At 38.2% G+C, this 19,408-nt stretch overlaps 1 protein-coding gene across 1 annotated transcript in view; it reads right to left on the reverse strand.

Annotated features, from left to right (window-relative positions):
- Positions 1-1,490: 1,490 nt before the first annotated feature.
- Positions 1,491-19,408, reverse strand: part of RBBP8 (RB binding protein 8, endonuclease) — a 131,683-nt gene continuing 113,765 nt past the window's right edge. Inside the window, exons 17-19 of the mRNA XM_008060777.2 lie at positions 10,487-10,583; positions 5,811-5,952; positions 1,491-1,890 (exon numbers count right to left, since the gene is read on the reverse strand). Coding sequence (XP_008058968.1) covers positions 1,793-1,890; positions 5,811-5,952; positions 10,487-10,583 — 337 coding nt within the window. The 3' untranslated portion in view covers positions 1,491-1,792. The remainder of the gene's footprint in view (positions 1,891-5,810; positions 5,953-10,486; positions 10,584-19,408) is intronic.

Here is a 19,408-nt window from a genome sequence, read left to right on the forward strand (position 1 = left end):
AGGAGGATCGCCTAGACCCTGGAGGTTGATGCTGTGGTGAGCCATGATTGTGCTGCTGTACTCCAGCCTGGGTGACAGGGTGAGAGCCCCGACTCAAAAATAAACAATGTTATAAAAAAAAAAAAAGAACATAGACATGATGCTAGAGGTGGTGTAGCTATTTTGCAGAGACAAGGATGAACATCAAATATAAAGCATTGCAGAGCAGAAAACTAGGAGCGATCTGATCCCTGAGGACATTATGGCACTGTACTAGCGGCCGTGGTCTGCTGACTTTAGACGTTTTAAGTTGAGAAAAATCAAGCCAGTTATTTGATGTTTAATCTGCTGTTTTGGGATCCATTTTTTTTTTTCAGCTTGACATTCTGATTAAGTGATATGTAAATTCATAGGATTATCTGAAGATTGAAAGAGAAGCACCTATGTGAAAGGCATAACAGTTCCTGACATACAGTGAGTGATCAACACATGGTTGCTATTATTTGGGAGATTATGGAGGATCAGTTGACTATTAGTAGAGAACAAAAAAATCAAACACACAATAAACAATTTGGGAAGGGAAAGAAAGTGCTGAATAGAAGCTATGACAGGATTGTAAAAAACATAGAATCCTATTCAGAGTCAAGCAATGTGCATCAGTGGTCTGACACAGAGGAAATAATCAATTTATGTTATTTTTCCTAACCTGTTTGTGAGTATACAGACTGACGCCATTTGTTCACATGAGAACCTTGATCAAAAGGAAGACGAGACTAAGCCAGAAGACTTAAGGCCCTTGGAGAGGGAAAGGCTACACGCTCGTGGTACTTCGATTCTTGGAGCCATTCCATTCAGCATCTCTTTATATTACTGCTTACGTAATACTGTCAAGATATGGAATAAAGAAATATACAAAAAGATGCTGAAAAACAAAATGCCACTAGAAAAAGTGACGCAGATGTGGTCAGCCATCTTAATGACTCATACATCATACACAGAAAGTTGCTACATAGAGAATATCTATGTTGAGGCCAAATTGGAAGCTCACAACATTTGTCAATCCAGAGCAATAATATATGAACTGGAACACATAGAGAACTCAAATTCAATTCGAAAATTGCACCAGAAAAAAAAAAAGTATGATGAAAAGAAAACATGTGAAGATTTATAAATTTATGATCTGAGGGATAATGCTAATTTATAGTATATGGAAAAGGAAAAAGGACTGCTGTTTTTGGTCACTTTGAAAAAACCTTATGACAGTGTAGTACCTCATTTCAATTCAACAAAAGTAAGAAGCTAGAGAGTTAAAAGAACAATTAAAATTTAGTCTTTCTTTTAAAAAAACAGTAACTTAAATGCCAGACACTGGTATGACCTACAGAAGAACAGCTGGGTAAGCGATTATACATCTGTAATGATAAACATGAAATCACTGTTGAACGTAAACACCAAGGGAAGGTGGAATAAAGATAAAAGATCTGAAGGCAAAAATCACAGAACACAACTAATGTATTTTCACAACTGTATTAGGTATTAGCACATGAAGTCAATAAACAACTCTTAAGTTAGAGTGCAAAATGAAAGCACCTTAATGTTTTAAAGGTGCAGAAGCAAGAACATATCACAAACACACCCGCATCTTAAATAGTTATTTGTGTGGTGCATAAAGGCCATTTAGAAATATTTTCAATAGAAAACTGATTTATAAATCAATTTACAGATGATCAAAAAAAATACGTGTTTAATACCAACTTCAACTATAAATAACTAAGAAAAATATCTGTCCTCTCTCCTCTTTCTGCTTCAACATCTATGTCTTCTGTTCCTTGCCTTTTGGAGAAAATATGGCGTTATAAGGCTGACGTCTTTTTGGGCGAGGACAAGGTTCAAGATCTTCCTTAATGTAACCTTAAAAACAAATGATAAATTGAGAAGACTGTATCTGCAACATATATTTCTTTTTGCATACATCCAGTAAACATTTACCTTATTTAATGCCTGAAAGTTTGCATAATTCTTCTGACTCTTAGCTGTGTGATTTTGATGAATGATTTCACTACTCAGCAACTCAGCATCAGTTTCCTCATTTTTACTAACAATAATAGCAGCAAACATTTATCAAATGCTTTGTATACATTATCTCAGATAACTCTCACATGCTTTTGCAGTAGTTTCCATTATACCTATTTTACAGATAAGGTGAGAGAGATCCGGGAAAGTTAAAATAACTCACTCAAGTTCACAAAGCTAGGAAGTGGAAAAGCTGGACCCTGCCAAGCTCTAATTCCAGAACCAGCGCGCTTAAATATTTGCCTACTCTGCCTCCTGCAGGTAGTTCATGAGGAAAACTTAAAACACGGACTCTACTATTACGATAAATTTCAGGGGCTTATCAAAGACTTTTACAGTAGCTAATATCATTAGATGACATACCTCTACTCTTCAGATTATTAGATCTCCTGAGGTGTCTCACAATCATGTAACTCCAGGGAAAGACTGCTCTGCTGTACCCCTAGGCCATATGAGGGGTGCAAACATGGGCTCTCTCCAGACTGTCTGGTTCTATTTGATGACCAGGCAGAGAGATAGTATGTCACAGGGGACTTAATCTGGTTTATTAATGGGGAAGACAGAAATATGGTGAGAGTTGTCAGAAACTTTGCATCTTTTGGAAAAACTATCTTATAAACATCTGGAGCTTCTCTAAAAGTGAGGAAGGGCCCTCTCCATCAGTGGGTCATACAGCTGGATCATGAGAACTCTAATTGAGAAAAGGCGCTATAAGAGGGCAAGGCTGAACTGAGGGTCTGGGTGGTAATTTTATCATTTGATGTTTATTCAATGCTATTATAATATTCTTGTGGGTAAAAATTTTAGATGTTTACCTATAACTTACAAATAGAGATCTAAGAACCGAAAGCTACAAATTAATTAAATGTCATGAGCCCAGAGTCAAATTATAAAGATTCTGGGCACTACTAGATTTTGCAGTCACATCTCAGAACACATCACATTTTCATAAAATCTTGAATTGAAGTTATTCATTTATTGAGTCAGGGACTCACTCTGCTGCCCAGGCTGAAGTATAATGATATAATCAGAGTCCACTGCAGCCTCAACCTCCTGGGGTCAGGTGATCCTTCTGCCTCAATATCCAGGGCAGCTGGGACTATAGGTGTGCACCACTATGCCCAGCTAATTTTATTTTATTTTAGAATCAGAGTCTCACTCTGTCGCTCAGGCTGGAATGCAGTGGCATGCTCATGGTCGCCCCATCATCAACCTGCTGAACTCCTGTGATTCTTCTGTCTCAGTCTTCCAAGTAGTTGGAACTACAGGCATGTGCTACCACGCCTGGCTAATTTTTGATTTATTGTAGAGAAAAGGTTTCGCCAAGTTGCTGGGGCTGGTCTCAAACCCACGGACTCAGGCAATCCACTCACCTCAGTCTCCCAAAGCGCTGGGATTACAGACTGAACCACTGAGCCTGGCCTGCCCAGCTAATTAAAAATTTTTTTTGTTTTGACAAGGTCTTGCACTGTCACCCAGCCTGGTCTCGGAACTCCTGGGCTCAAGTAATCCTGTTAGTTTGGCCTCCTAACGTGTTGGAATTGTAGGCATGAGCCACTGTGCCTACCTATAACTCAGTATTTTAAGCCATAAGACTTAGCCTGTAACTGGGTAGTTTCAGACCATGGAGAAAACAGCAAAAAATACTGAAGAGTTTAGATAAGTCCCTGCTTAGCTAATATACTTTGTCTCATACAGCCTTTTTCTAAGTAGCTTCATTAAGGTATTCTTGGTACGTAATAAATTGTACATATTTAATATAAATATTTATCCCTAATTTTAGGATGATTTTGAATTAAAATTCTTCATAAAACATAAAAGGTTGGCAAGGTGGCACACATCTGTTATCCCAGCACTTTGGGAGGCTGAGGCGGGAGGATCGCTTTAGACCAGGAGTTTGAGACTAGCCTAGACAACATAGCGAGACCCTGTCTATACAAAAGAAAAAAAAAAAAAAGAATTAGCTGGGCATGGTGATGTGTGCCTATAGTTCCAGCTACTCAGGAGGCTGAGGCGGAAGGATCACCTGAGCTCAGGAGGTTGAGGCTGTGGTGAGCCGTGATGCTGCCACTGCACTTCAGCCTGGGTGACAGTGAGACCCGACTCAAACAAAATGAAACAAAACCAAACCATAAGAGTACATTCTCTTATTAAAAAGAATGTCCAATTGAATTTACCAATAATTCTTTTAATAACAATGAGCTTTGAAGTGTATGTGTCCCCCCCAAAATAAGTGTAAGAATACAATAATGCAAGAAGTAAAATCTTGAATTAAAGAGGTCGTTTCATAAAGTCTAGGTACTAAAAGCATTTATAAGCTCCCCTGGAATAATGGTTTCATAGCAAAGGATTGTGAGATAGAAACTGCTTAGCTAAATAGCTCTTTTAGGGCTAAGGACCCTACAGCCTTTCATTCCTTTTCATTTCAGCTAATGGTTACGATAAAGTCCAGTGACTAGGAGTGAGTATACTGCCCTGATATTGGGAATGTCCAGATTGATAGTCATATCCCAAGCACAGTACCTAACTAACGTTGGTATTTATATAAAACCATGAAAGTTTGTATCCACATTTTTTAGCATTATGTTTCTGATGAGTGGTAATACTGATAGGATAATGAGAACAAAAATCACTACATGTGGTCTTCTGTTAACAGCTTTAAAGCTGCATATATTCTCAAATCACATTAAATATAAGTGTGAAAGAGCTAGTTGCATGTCAACAATCTGACAAACATTAAAAACATTTTTTAAAATTTGGGATAAGTGAGGTTTTAAAATCCAAAATTCACAGTAGTCAATTTAAAAGGATGCTATCAGGCTGGGTACAGTGGTTTACACCTGCAATTCCAGCACTTTGGGAGGCTGAGGTGGAAGGATTGCTTGAGCCCAGAAGTTCAAGAACATCCTGGGCAACATAGTGAGACCTCACCACTAACCAAAATAAAAAATTTAGCCAGGCGCAGTAGCATGCACCTGTAGTCCTACCTACTTAGGAGGCTAAGGCAGAGAGATGGCCTGAACCTAGAAGGCCGAGGCTGTGGTGAGTTGTAATGGTGCCACTGCACTCCAGCTTGGGTGACAGAGTGAGACCCCGACTCAAATAAATAAAAATATGCTGTCTTTTTAACAATATAACTTTGCTGGTAACTTCTGTAAAGTTATTTATTTTATTAAAAGTCATTTTGATACTAGAATAAAAGAGACAAATCGCTTTTTTTTTTTTGAGTTGGAGTCTCACTCTGTCATCTAGGCTGGAGTGTGGTGGCACACTCACAGCCACCCTAGCATCAACCTGCTGGGTTCCGGCGATCCTTCCACCTCAGCCTTTCAAGTAGCCAGAACTACAGGTGCTGTAATTTTTTATTTATTGTAGAGACGAGGTCTTACCAAGTTGCCCAGGCTAGTCTCGAACCTGTGGGCTCAGGCAATCTACTCACCTCGGCCTCCCAAAGTGCTGGGATTACAGGCTGAGCTACCAAGCCTGACCCAAACTGCTTTCTTAAATTTGAATAATAAACCAGAATAATACACACACAACCAAGCTAAAGTGATTATCAACAATTTCTAATCCCAATTAAATTACTAGAAGGGCTGAAGGTAAGCCTTGTATCTTCAGAAATGTTCTTATGTCATGAACTAGCACTCAACCTGCAGCAGAAGGTAAAGAGAACTATGCAGAAAAGGCAATGCTCGGGTTTGGGATATACAGTATATATTTAAAAATGAACTCTAAAATGTTGTAACTGACACTCTTACCTCTTTCCATACAAGTCTGAGTGGAAGGAAATCCAACTTCCCAAAAATTCTCTGGTGTGTTGGGTGGAATGTAGCGAAATCGATGTCTCGAGCAGGAAGCCAACTTCTTTTCTCTTTCTTCTGCTGGCATATCTGCATAATACTAATAATAAAAACTGGTAAGCTTTTCCGCTTAGGAATAATAAATTGAGTGTTATACTTATTGATTATAAACTAGAAGCTAAAAAAGGCCACTTACTAAAATATTCAGCATTCTAGAAAATAATACTAATGATAATATTAGTAGTTAATACTTACAAACAGTATTAACTACTTGCTAAAAGTAGTCAGTGCCAATGCTGATCTATGAAGTGTTTGCTTTACTGATGAGAAAAAAAGCTTGTACTACAATGTAAATCAATATTATGGCTTCCTTCATCAACAGTCTTGCTGGAAAAAAAAAAATGCCAGCTGAACCTTACAGTGTGCTTAGTGACATAGTTGACTTATATACTGGTTCAAACTCCTCATCTTTGCTAGACCAGTGATAAAAATTCAGAGGGCTACATGCTTCTCAACTGTTATTTGAATATAACAAGTATGTTTCAAAGTAATTTTTCTATCTCCACGGTTTTAAAAAATAACAATTTAGATTTAAATATTATAGGTTTTGTTGACTTCCTCTGTTAAGCTGTATTTTTCTTTTTTCTTTTTTTGAGTTGGAGTCTCACTCTGTCGCCCAGACTGGAGTGCAGTGGCCGCTCCCGGTCACCACAGCCTTGACCTGCTGGGCTCCAGCGATCCTTCCGCCTCAGCCTTCCAAGTAGCTGGAACTACAGGCGCGCGCTACCACGCCCAGCTGATTTTTAAAATTTATTTATTGTAGAGATGAGGTCTCGCCAAGTTGCCCAGGCAGGTCTCGAACCCACGGGCTCAGGCAATCCACTCACCTCAGCCTCCCAAAGGTGCGGGATTACAGGCTGAGCCACCCGGCTTATATTTTTCAATTAGGGTCAAAAGCATGCTACTTTTTGCAAATGTGGTCATAAAGAACTTGAATTTCATTGAAACAAGGACAAAACTTCTATGTAAAAATTGTATAGGCCTTCAAGCTCTACAACTAAAAAACCAAAGCAGTAGCTTACAGTTTAATAGAACACAAATGATAGAATCACATAATGCAACCAAATCCTTCATTTTACACTTGAGAAACTAAAAATTAAAGTGATAATTTGCCAAAGGTATCAGCTATTAAAAATGACAAATTTCAGACTAGAATTTGTTTGAAGTAAATTCTTTAAATATATTTGTATTCTATCTACATTAAAGGCTCCAAAAAATCTCTGAAGCTGGGCTCGGTGGCTCAGCCTGTAATCCCACGCCTTTGGGAGGCTGAGGTGAGTGGATTGCCTGAGCCCGTAGGTTCGAGACCCGCCTGGACAACTTGGCGAGACCTCATCTCTACAATAAATAAAAAAATCAGCCGGGCGTGGTAGCGCATGCCTGTAATTCCGGCTACTTGGAAGGCTGAGGTGGAAGGATTGCCGGAGCCCAGCAGGTCGAGGCTGTGGTGGCCGGGAGCGGCCACTGTACTCCAGTCTGGAGACAGAGTGAGACTCCAACTTAAAAAATAATAATAAAAAAATATCTGAAGCAATTGTTTTTTGGTATCTTTTTCATCATTCTCATTGCCCTAAGTATAAGTTTTTGTTGCCTTGGGATGGAATAACCTTAGAGAATCATGATTTATCGGAAAAAAGCACTGCCACCAAATTAAAATACCCTCAAAAAACAGTAGGCTAGCGCAGCTATAACTCAGGGAGCAAGTAGGGCGTGGTGGGATGTGAAGGCAGAGAGGAAGCGGGTGCCAGGGTTTACTGTACTTGGCCAGGACTCTGGACTCTCTTGCTTAGTGAGAAGGGAAGACAACGAAGGGTTTTAGTAGAGGAGTAACATGATTGAGCTTTTACTCTAAAAAGATCATTAGAGAAAAAAAGACCATTCATTGCTTTGTTAAAAGTACACTGTGAAAAGACAAGAATGAAAAGAGAAGTGGGACAGAGGCATAGGGGACCCCTCTGTACTTTCTGCTCAGTTTTGCTGTGAACATACAACTGCATTAAAAAGATAAGTGTATAGGGTATATACACACATGATAAAAAGACAAGGAAAATATTTAGAAGTTATTAAAATAGTCTAGACAAGATAAAATGGTGCCTTGGTCCGGGGCATTAGTAGTGGAGACAATAAGCAGATGGGAATGGGATATATTTTGAAGGTAAAATCAGTGGGATTTGTTGACAGATAGTTATGAAGATCTGAAAAAACTAGCAGATAACTACAAGGACATATAGGAGACTCAGTGGCGAGGTCTAAGAATTGAAGGCAGAAATTGTATGTTTGCTTTTGGACATGTGCAATCTGATAACTACCACGCATCCAACATGGGCATTCCACATTCCACATGCGGACTAGCCAATGAAATAGATACATTCAGGAACTGAAAACATATCGATGGTGTTAAAGCACACAGGACTGGCACTTTCAATTCTGATGGTGACAGAATCTGAGAACAGATTCATCTTCCTACCTTAAATAACTAGAAGAAACTAAAATGTGTGAAACGAGAGTTTTCAGAGAATGGACAACAGATAGCACAAGAAATGATTCCTGAAAAGGAAAGCAACTTAGTAGGGCTTCTAGCACAAGATTCTCTTCTAGCTAGCTGAATTAATTCTAGATCATGGAGTTATGATGATAGCTAGAAACTGGAGATTTACTTAGAGTACACCCTATTTTTTTGGTTAATAAATCATGGTATATTCACTTTGTGTTATGAAAGCTCATCACCTAGGTGGTTTTGCTTGTATTGTCAAACCGCTTTTCAAAGGAGTGATCCCAATTTATTTTCCCACTATTAGTGTCTGAGCATGTTCTCACCAAATGCTTACCTGCATTTTGCAATCTATTTATACTTTCACTTGTAATTTAAATGTGCTTGGTTATCAAATTTTCTAGCCCATGGTTGTTTAAAAAATATAAAAGGGGAAGTAAATTGCTGGAGGCAGGCATCTGATAGCTAATGGACAGCAAGGGAAGAAATAAAAATAGTATGTTTCAAAAAAATTGAGAACTTGCCTAGGATCTCTTAGTCATAGAACAATTAGTACAGTCTGCCCTCCATATCCATGGGTTCTGCATCCATGGATTCAACCAACCATGAATATACAATATTTGGGAAAAAAGTACATTTGTTCTGAACATGTACAGACTTTTTTCTTGTCATTATTCCCTAAACAATACAGTGGAACAACTGTTTACAAAGCATTTACATTGTATTAGGTATTATAAGTGATGTATAGCTAATTTAAAGTATATGAGAGAATGAGCATCAATTACATGCAAATGCCACACCATTTCATATCAGAAACTTGAACATATGTGGATTTTGGTATCTGCAGTAGGTCCTGGGACCAATTCCCCACAAATACTCAGGGACGTCTGGATTATCTACTTCAACTCCAAGCCAGGAAAAAAGGAAGACCTAAGTGTTCTAAGGATAAAGCAAAGCTGCTCATTACATCTCATTTAAGAAGAAAATGTTTGAGGAAAAAAGAAAAAGAAAACAAACCAGAGCTTATGGTGGTACCAATCATTAAAAAGAGAAAATGGCAGCTGGGCTCGGTGGCTCAGCCTGTAATCCCGCACCTTTGGGAGGCTGAGATGAGTGGACTGCCTGAGCCCGTGGGTTCGAGACCTGCCTGGGCAACTTGGTGAGACCTCATCTCTACAATAAATCAAAAATTAGCCAGGCATGGTAACGCACGCCTGTAGTTCCAGCTACTCGGAAGGCTGAGGTGGAAGGATCGCCAGAGCCCAGCAGGTCGAGGCTGCAGTGGCCAGGAGTGGCCACTGCCCTCCAGTCTGGGCGACAGAGTGAGACTCCAACTCAGAGAAAAATAAAAAAAAAGAGAAAATGGTTATGAGGATACCTAATTTCTTGAGCATGCTGGTGAAATTAATGTTATAAGAAAAGACTCCTATTGAAATTCCAGTTGTCCCCAAATAATATATGTATAGAAGCCTTGCTATAACATAAAGTAAGAGGGTAAAATGAATGAGAACAAATACGGAAAAGAAAAATGGCACGAGTGTCTTAAACTGGTCATAAGCATCAGGGCTTACTCTAGGGCTGTATTTCGGTATCAGTGTCTGGCTCCCAAGCTTGGAATATGTTTAACCTTCTGTATGCAGGTTTCCATTGCGAACTATGGATGAAGTAGGCTCATCTGAGGTAGTTCAAATGTTTGCTTTTTTTTCCTTTTAACTCTTTAATAGAATGCTTCTATGGATTTAATAAGTTTACTTCATTATTGGAAAAACATAAATAAAAGAGGAGTCAACAGTCTCCAAAATGATGAAAAAATAAAAGTTCTTTCGCCTTCAAAAAACAAACAAATAAACAAACTACAAAACTAGGGTTTATGCTCCAGATTCACTTAATCTAAAAGAAACTGAGGACTTTCATTTTCATCTACTTATATCTCTTATTCTTTATTCCGTCTGTTATTCCTGGCTCTGACGTTTCTAAAACAAACATGATCTGTATCTGTGATTTTTAAATCATGCATTTATGATCTATAAAGTCATGCTTTAAAAAAACCAAACAACCGAACACTGTCTCCATTAATACTCACAATTTCACATTCCTTACATGTGTGCCCAAGCAATTTTCTTCTCTCTCCTTTTTTCCGAACCACCTCAATATGAGGAAAATTTTGTAAGCCAGTCTCTCTGGGGGAAAAAAATGAATTAAATTGAAAATTAATCTATTTGTTACCACAAAGATCTTTGATTTAGGATTTGAATTAACAAAGGGTAGAGCTCAGAGGAGAAATAGTCCCAAAACATTCATTCATTTTATTTGAAATGCTTATTCAGTATTTTGAAAAACAAATATTTCTTCATCAAATACTTATTAAGTGCTTAGTGCATGCCAACTATTTTTATAAGTATTTCTTTGTAACTGAAAAAGATGACTACTTACTACTCAAAGTGATCTACAGATTCAATGTAATCTCTATCAAAATACCAATGACATTCTTCATAGAAATACGCACACAAAAATAATCCTAAAATTCGTGTAAAACTATAAAAGGCCCTGAATAGTCAAAGCAATCCTGAGGAAAAAGAACAAATCTGGAGGCATCATACTATTAGCCTTCAAAATACACTATGAAGCTGCAGTAACCAAAACAACTTGGCACTGGCATAAAAACAGACACACAGACCAATGGAATAAAATTGAGAACCTATACATTAACTGATACATCTATAGTCAACTGATTTTTGACAAAGTGCCAAGAACATTCATTTGGGAAAGGAGAATTTCTGTAATAAATGATGCTGGGAAAACTGGATATCCATACATGGAAGAATGAAACTAGAACTCCACCTCTCACCCTATATAAAAATCAACTCAAAATGGACTGAAGACCAAAATATAAGACCTGAAACTATAAAGCAACTAGAAGAAAATAGGGAAAATGCTTCAGGACACTAGTCTAGGAAAACATTTTACGAGTAAGACCTCATAAGCATAGGCAATAAAAATAAACAAATGGGATTACATAAAAACTAACTATTGCTTTCTATTTTTGCCTGACTGGCTGAAAATAATAATTAGGTTAGGAGGTACAATATAAAAACCTATTTAAAAATGAACATTTGGTATTGTGTAATATAACCAAGAAAAAGGATACTGGCTCTGTTTTCTTAAGAAACTAGATTTCAGGGCTAATCCACCCTGTTCAAAGAATAGATTCATCTGATTGTATGCCATTTACCATTGTGACTAAATAGACATTACTTTTTGCTGCCTCTACCCACCATGAGTTTTTCAAAATATTAGGCATAATAATCATATGCACTCATCTTTAAATGAATCATCTATTGTGTCACCAGAAGCCTACAGAGTGTCAAAGCCACAGAGGTGTAGATTAGTGTGGTATGGATTAATATACTATGGAGTACTCTGAGAAGAAAAAGCAATCAGGAAGCACAAAACTCTTACAAGTATATTAATGAAAAAAAACCACAACATAGAAAAATCCAAACTTACAAAATATATAGGTAAATAAAGAATTTTATAATGACATATGTGTTTTGTTTATAATAGAAACATACCTGGTGAGTTTAAACAGTCTGACTCATAAAACTGATTTTTTTTTTTGAGACAGGGTCTCATTCTGTTGCCTAGGCTGGAGTGCAGTGGCACGAGCAGTTCACTGTAGCTTCAACCTCCTGGCCTCAGGAGATCCTTCCTGAGTAGCTGGGACGCAGGCATGTACCACCACAACCAGTTTATTTTTTGGATTTTTTGTAGAGACAAGGTCTCGCTATGTTGCTAGGCTAGTCTCAAACTCCTGGGGCTCAAGTGATTCTCCTGCCTCAGGCTCCTTACAAGCTGGAATTACAGGTGTGAGTCACCATACTCGGCTGAAACTTATTTTTAAACTGATTTGTTGGTAACACATCTACTCCTCTGAAGTACAGGCACACCTTAGAGATATTGCCAGTTCAGTTCTAGACCACTACTGTGAAGCATGTAACACAATAAAGTAAGTCATATGAACTTTTAAAGTTATATTTATATTATGCCTTAGTCTATGAAGTGTGTAAAAGTACTATATCTAAAAAAACCTAAAAATACTTTATTGCTAAAAAATGCTACCAATCATCTGAGCCTCGGGTGAGCTGTCGACTTTTTGCTGATGGAGGGTCTTGCTTTGATGCTGATGGCAGCTGACTGATCAGGGTGGTGGTTGATGAAAGTTGGGGTGGCTGTGGCAATTTCTTAAAATAAGACAGCAATAAAGTTTGCTACTTGATCGACTCTTCTTTTCTTTTCTCTCTCTTTTTTTTTTTTTTTGAGTTGGAGTCTCACCCAGACTGGAGCGCAGTGGCTACTCCTGGCCACTGCAGCCTCGACCTGCTGGGCTCTGGAGATCCTTCCGCCTCAGCCTTCCAAGTAGCTGGAACTACAGGCATGCGATACCATGCCCGGCTAATTTTTGATTTATTGTAGAGATGAGGCTCGCCAAGTTGCCCAGGCGGGTCTTGAACCCGCAGGCTCAGGCAATCTACTCACCTCAGCCTCCCAAAGGTGCGGGATTACAGGGTGAGCCACCAAGCCCGGCCCAACTCTTCTTTTCATGACAGAGTTCTCTATAGCATGTGATGCTGTTTGATAGCATTTAACCCATAATAGAATTTCTCTCAAAATTGGAGTCAATTCTCTCAAATTCTGCCACTGCTTCATCCACTAAGTTTATTCTAAATTCTTTGTTGTCATTCCAACAATGTTCACAGCATCTTCACTAGGAATAGATTCCATTTTAAGAAGTCACTTTCTCAGCTCATCCATAAGAAGCAACTACTGATGTGTTAAAGTTTTATCATGAGATTGCAGCAACCAGGCACAGCTTCAGACTTGACTTCTAATTTTAGTTCTCTTGTTATTTTTGCCTCATCTGCAAATACTTCCTCCACTGAAGTCTGGAACCCTTCAAAATCATTCATGAGGGCTTGAATCAGCTTCTTTTAAACTTCTGTTAATGTCAATATTTGACCTTCTTCCATGAATCATGAAAGTTTTTAATGGCATCTAGAAAGGTGAATCATTTCCGGAAGGTTATCAACTGACTTTGCCTAGGTCCAGGAATTAATATCTATGGCAGCTACAGCCTTACAAAACGTATTTCTTAAATAATAAGACTTGAAAGTCAAAATTACTACTTGATGCATGGGCTTCAGAATGAATGTGGTGTTAGCAGGCATGAAAACAACATTCATCTCCTTGTCCATCTCCACCAGAGCTCTTGATGACCAGATGCACTGCCAATAGCAGTAATATCTTGAAAGGAATCTTTTTTTTTGAGGAGTAGGTCTGAGCAGTGGGCTTAAAATATCTGGTAAACCATGCTGTAAATAGATGTGCTGCCATCCAGACTTTGTTGTTCCATTTCTAGGGCACAGGCAGAGTAGACAGCATAATTCTTGAGGGTCCTAGGATTTTCAGAATTGTAGATAAGCTTCAACTAAATTGGCTTCAACTTAAAGTCACTGGAAGGCATTAGCCCCTAAAACAAGAGAGTCAGCCTGTCCTTTGAAACTTGGAAGGCAGGCATTGATTTCTCCTTTTTGGCTATGAAAGTCCTAGACAGCAACTTCCTCTGGTGGAAGGTTGTTCCATCTATCTTGAAAGCCTGTTGTCTGGTGCAGCCTCCTTCACCAACTATTTTAGCTAGATCTTCCGGATAACTTGTAGCCATAGCTTCTCCATCAGTACTTGCTTTGTCACCTTGTGCTTTTATGCTATGGAGATGGCTTTTTTCCTTAAACCTCATGAATCAACCTCTGCTAGCTTCAAACTTCTTTTGCAGCTTCCTCACAACTGAAGAGAGTTAGGGCCTTGCTCTAGATTAGTCTTTTGGCTTAATGTTGTGGTTGGTTTGGTCTTCTATCTCGCCTATTAAAACTTTCTTCATATCAGCAATAAGTCTATTTCACTTTCTTATCATTTGTGTGTTCACTGGAAAAGCAATTTTCATTCCCTTCAAGAACCTTTCCTCTGCATTCACAACTTGGCTAACTGGCTACTGCTTTGGCTATTGGCCTAATTTCAACGTTGTTGTGTCTCAGCAAATAGGGAGGTCCAAGGAGAGGGAGAGAGACGGGGAACAAGTTAGCTGGTGAAGCAGTTAGAATACACACAGTATTGACTAAATTCACAGTCTTATATGGGCATGGCTTGTAGTGCCCCCAAACAATTACAAAGTAACATCAAAGATCACTAATCATAGAACACCAAAACAGATATAACCATAATGAAAAAGTTTGAAATACAGTGAGAATTACCAAAATGTAACACACAAACATGAAGTGAGCACCTGCTGTTGGAGCACACGGTGCTGATAGTCTTACTCAACCCAGGGTTGTCATAAACCTTCAATTTGTAAAAAACAGTATCTGTGAAGCACAATAAAGCAAAGTGCAATAAAACATGGTACGCATGTATTTGGATCACACGTGCCTCTAGTAGGCAAGTATTTTCCTTCAAAAGAAACATTTTAAACCAAAAAAGTGCCTGAATAGACAAGGCAATCCTAAGCAAAAATAACAAAGTTTGGAGGCATCACGTTACTCGACTTCAAATTATAAGGCTGCAGTAACCAAATCAGCATGGTACTGGAACTAGGGCAGATACATGGACCAACGGAACAGAACAGAGAATCCAGAAATAAACCCAAATACCTATGAACAACTGATCTTTGACCAAGCAGATAAAAGTATATATTGGGGAAAGAATCCTCTATTCAACAAATGGTGCTGGGAAAATTGGATAGCTACATGCAGAAAAATGAAACTTGATTCCTATCTCTCACCATAGACAAATCAACAGAAGATAGATTAAAGATTTAAATGTCAGACCTGAAACCATAAAAACCCTAGAAGAAAACCTAGGCAAAACTCTTTTGGATATTGGCCTAGGCAAAGAATTTATGGCTAAGACCCCAAAAGCAAATACAATAAAAATTAAAAAGTGAAACTTAAACTGAAAAGCTTCTGCACAGCAAACGAAATAATCAACAGAGCAAATAGGCAGCTTACAGAATGGGAGAAAATATTCGCAAGCAAAACATCTGACAAAGAACATCCAGATTCTACAAAGAGTTCAAACAAATCAGCAAGAAAAACAACAAATAATCCCATTAAAAAGTGGATAAAAGACATGAACAGACATCTCTCAAAAGAAGATATACAAATGACCAAAAACATGAATAAAAGCTCAATATTGCTAATCTCAGGAAAACGCAAATTAAAGCCCCAATGAGATACTACCTTATACCAGTCAGAATTATTATTTAAAAAATAAGAAAACGACAGATGTTGGTATGGATGTGGTGAAAAAGGGCATGCTAATACACTGCTGGTGGGAGTATAAATTAGTACAACCTCTATGGAAATTGGTAAGGAGATTTCTCAAAGAATTAAAAGTAGATCTACCATTTGATCCAGTAATCCCACTACTTGGTATCTACCTGGAGGAGAGAAATCATTATACAAAAAGACACCTGCACCCGCATGTGTATCACAGCACAATTCACAACTGTAAAGAGGTGGAATCAACCTAAATGTCCATCAACTGATCAGTGGATAATGAAAATGTGGTATGTATGTATATATACATATCATATGTGTATATATATGCCACATATATACATATGCATGTGTATGTATGTCTATATACCATGGAATACTACTCAGTCATAAGAAAGAACAAAATAATGTATTTTGCAGCAACTTGAATGGACCGTTATCCTAAATGAAGTAATGCAGAAATGAAAAAGCAAATACCGCATGCTCTAACTTATAAGTGGGAGCTAAGCTTAGGGTCTGCAAAGGCATAATGGCATCATGGACAGTGGAGAATCAGAAGGGGGAAGATGGGATGGGGGAAGATGAGGAATTACCTATAGGGTACAATGTGCACTAATGGGACTGATGGGGACAACTGAAAGGCAGACTTCTTTTTTTAACCACTGTACAAAGCAGCCATGTAAGCAAAAATCATCTGTACCCCTAAAGCTACTAAAATAAAGAAAATTATATGAAACAAACAAACAAAACAGAACTCCCCCTGGCTTTCAAGGCTTGTCTCACTTACCATCTTACTGCCTATGGTTCACTCAACATGCCTGTCTGCATCACTCTGTCTTTGTCTTTCAAGTAAAAAAGATTAAAAAAAACCCAAACAACTTTTTAATTGTCCTAGTTTTAAGTACATGGAGTTATAGGTCCTTTTTTTGTTTCCCAATAGCCCTTACCACTAGTACAACCCGTGACTTTAAAAGGGAAACCAAGAAAGGACACATAAAAAAATCCTTCCATAACTACATTTTTTTTTCAAAGAGTTTGTGGAATCCTAAGCTTATGTAGATCACATTTTGGCTAGATCCTTTCCTCTGAATATTATCTATACCACTTCTATAATGTACTATAACGAAGCTGGGAATCTAATAGTATACCCCAAAGCATCACCTAAAAGGCTACTAAGCTTCTTGTCCCTGACCCAACACAACCCGTCTCTCCAGGGTTTGCAAGTATCCTCAGTGGGGAGAGCAACCACACAAACACTGAGGCCTTTACCTTCCTACACCTGTATCTACCTGTTTCTCCAGCTAGCTAATAGCTTCAGAAAAATAAAACTACTTGTTTTTTAAAAATTAGTGGACCTCTAATATGAAATATTTAAAAAGAAAGTTCGTACTCTGTAATCTTCTAGGAATCTATTCCGAAGGCAAACAGGCAAAAATCTGAAAAGAGAATGCGCAAAGCCATTCATTGCAGCACTGTGTGTGCCAGGCACAAATGGAAACAACTCAAGAGTCCATTCCTAGGAAACCAACTATGGGATAGTCATATAATGAAGTACCATGGAGCTAAAAATAAATGGGAACTAGGTATTACTATATACAACTTGAGTGATTTAACATATAGTTACATAAAAAAAAAGCAAAGTACAGCAAGGTGTATATGGCATACTATTTGTCTAAAGGGGAAGAGTATGACTATATATATGTATTTGCTTTTTTTTAAAGATGGAAGAAAAACCATACATTTTAAACAAATGGTTGCCTATAGGAATAGGGAGCTAATAAGGTAAAGGGGACAAGAACAGAAGACAGATTTATCTGAATATCTTTTGTTTTGTAGCCTCTAGTACAATAGACATGTTTTACATAGTTTTTAAAACAATTCCTAAAAAAGCAAAAGCAAAATTAAACAAGCCTAGATATTGAATTGGTGGCATAACTACATAGAAAGTTAATTATCCCTAAAGATATTAAGACCCAGAGATTTGACTGTATATTTTTATTTATTTTATTTATTTTTATTTATTATTATTTTTTTTATTTTTTGAGTTGGAGTCTCACTCTGTCACCCAGATTGGAGTGCAGTGGCATGCTCCCGGCCACCACAGCCTCTACCTGCTGGGCTCCAGTGATCCTTCTTCCTCAGCCTTCCAAGTAGCTGGAACTACAGGAGTGCGCTACCACGCCCAGCTAATTTTTGATTTATTGTAGAGATGAGGTCGTGCCAAGTTGCCCAGGCGGGTCTCAAATCCGCAGGTTCAGGCAATTCATTCACCTCAGCCTCCCAAAGCACGGGATTACAAGCTGAGCCATTGAGCCCAGCTTGACTGTATATTTTTAATAGGCTATAGTTTAAGGACAAAAAGGACATACAAAAGTCTTAAACTACTTTCACGAACCACTTTATTGGTGGTCTGATTGTATTATCCTGAGACTGCTTTATGTGTGTATTGTGGAGTACAGTAAATCGAGGAATTGTTGGTGGCACTGAGAAGCGGGATTTTTAGTAAGTGGGAAAGGAGGTGCAGATGTGAGACTGAGGAGGTTACTTAAGTATCTAGCAGTCCTGAACTTGAGGTGGAGGTGTAAGTATCAGTGTGTATAGTTTGTCTTAAAAAACCAAAATGAAACACAAACCCTTATTCCTAACTCTGTTCACCTAAAAGGTCTAGAAACAATGACTAATCATAGCAGTGAACCCTAGCGGCCAGGCTGACCTAAATACCATTTCTCACAAAAAGGAACTAGGCCTCTGGGAGAAGTGGCGGATTCCAAGCCACTCTTCCTTGGCAGGAAGTGTATAAGAGCGCCTAGAACATCTTCTCACACCAGAAGTAAGGAGGCTATGAAAGATGACTAGGATGGTGTCCACTCAAAGAGGTGTCTTTAGGCAAACATGGGACAATCTGAGTATCCGTAAGGATAAAAACTGCAATGGATTAAAACGCATCAAATATATTTAAATCCATGAGTTTATAATGACACCTAAACAACAATCTGGACACATGTGGGATGCTAGGTACTATTTCTTTGGAAAACTAGTAAATAAAGGAAAAGAATTAATAAGCATTTAACAACAAAATGACAGCTCTTCTCTTTCAGAGTCTCATAGGAATAAGAAAAAGAAAAAAAAAAACACCTTATTTTGGCCTGTTAGATTTCTAAAATTCTCAATAGAAATAAAATTTTAAAAAAGATAACAGGCTGGCTTGGTGGCTCAGTCTGTAATCCCAGTACTTTGGGAGGCCGAGGTGAGTGGATTGTCTGAGTCCATGGGTTCGAGACCAGCCTGGGTAACTTGGCAAGACCTCATCTCTACAATAAATGAATTTTAAAAAAAAATTAGCTAGGTGTGGTAGTGCGTGCCTGTAGTTCTAGTTACTTGAAAGGCTGAGGTGGAAGGACCGCCAGAGCCCAGCAGGTCAACAATGGGGTGGCCTGAACATGCCACTGTACTCCAGCCTGGGTAACAGAGTGGGATTCCAACTCAACAACAAACAAAACAAAACAAAACAAAACAAAAAAGATAACTTATTGAGTAACTTGATTTACCAACATCATAACTTAAGGAAAAAAAGTATAACTTTAAAAAAAAATGGATTACTGTGTCTTGAATTCACTTCAAGGACAAGTTGTATGTGACTGAAAGTAACATAATTTGCAATCCTTGCATAAAAGGCA

Source organism: Carlito syrichta, unplaced genomic scaffold, assembly GCF_000164805.1.
Source record: "Carlito syrichta isolate Samal-C Ts95f unplaced genomic scaffold, Tarsius_syrichta-2.0.1 Scaffold304726, whole genome shotgun sequence".
In the NCBI taxonomy this organism is placed as follows: Eukaryota; Metazoa; Chordata; class Mammalia; order Primates; family Tarsiidae; genus Carlito; species Carlito syrichta.